Here is an 810-nt window from a genome sequence, read left to right on the forward strand (position 1 = left end):
TCCGCCGGCGGGGGGAGGGGAGAGCCGCCGCGGCCGCCTTGGGAGACGTCCTGCCTTGCTGTGCAATTAAACTTTGCATGAAACTTTGGGTCTTTTTTCCTCCCTAAGCTCCTCAAGGAATTAATATCTATCTATCTCTATATATATATTTTAATTTTTATATTTTTTTTTTCCTCTCTGGAGGAAGGGGGGGGGCTTGGCAACTGAGAGCAGAGATTTGACACCCCCCCGCACACACCCCTCAACCCCTGCACATAAAGGAGGCATCTGTATTTTTGGTAACCAGCACTGACTTTTGTTGTTGCAACTTGAGACATGGATGTTCTCCCAATGTGCAGCATCTTCCAGGAACTCCAGATTGTGCACGACACGGGTTACTTCTCAGCCTTGCCGTCCCTGGAGGAATATTGGCAACAGGTAAATGAGGATGTCAATGTTGTTGTTGTTGTCGGGGTGTTTTTTGGTGGTTTTTTTTTGTGTTTTGTTTTTTGTTGTTGTTGTTGTTGTTGCTAAGCCGTATTAAAGGATAAGCGGATTTCTAAAAAGAAAAAAAAAAAAAAAAAAAAAAAAAGCCCAAGTGTCAGCAACGAGTTTGGGGAGAATTAAGCACAAATGTGTAGAGATGTTTGGAAGCAGGTGTTTCGGTATTAAATAAGACGGCTGTTTTTTCGGGGAAGAGTCCCGAGGTGACTGTCAGGAGCTGCGCATCTCCGGCTCCCGGCCCTGCCCGCCCGGCCCTGCCTGCCAGGGGCTGTCAGCCCAGCGGAGGGCCCGGCCGCCCCGCTCCGCGCCCCGCACCGCTCCGCGCCG

At 49.8% G+C, this 810-nt stretch overlaps 1 protein-coding gene across 3 annotated transcripts in view; it reads left to right on the plus strand.

The window, feature by feature from the left end:
* The first annotated feature begins 1 nt into the window (after window position 1).
* The window catches only part of KLF6 (Kruppel-like factor 6), a 13,223-nt gene continuing 12,414 nt past the window's right edge, over window positions 2–810 (plus strand). For all 3 annotated transcript variants that reach the window (XM_010006992.1, XM_010006994.1, XM_010006993.1), the window contains exon 1: window positions 2–417. In XM_010006992.1, the coding sequence (XP_010005294.1) occupies window positions 316–417 (102 nt within the window). In that variant the 5' untranslated portion in view covers window positions 2–315. The remainder of the gene's footprint in view (window positions 418–810) is intronic.

This window comes from Chaetura pelagica, unplaced genomic scaffold (assembly GCF_000747805.2).
Source record: "Chaetura pelagica isolate M959 unplaced genomic scaffold, ChaPel_1.0 scaffold17, whole genome shotgun sequence".
In the NCBI taxonomy this organism is placed as follows: domain Eukaryota; kingdom Metazoa; phylum Chordata; class Aves; order Apodiformes; family Apodidae; genus Chaetura; species Chaetura pelagica.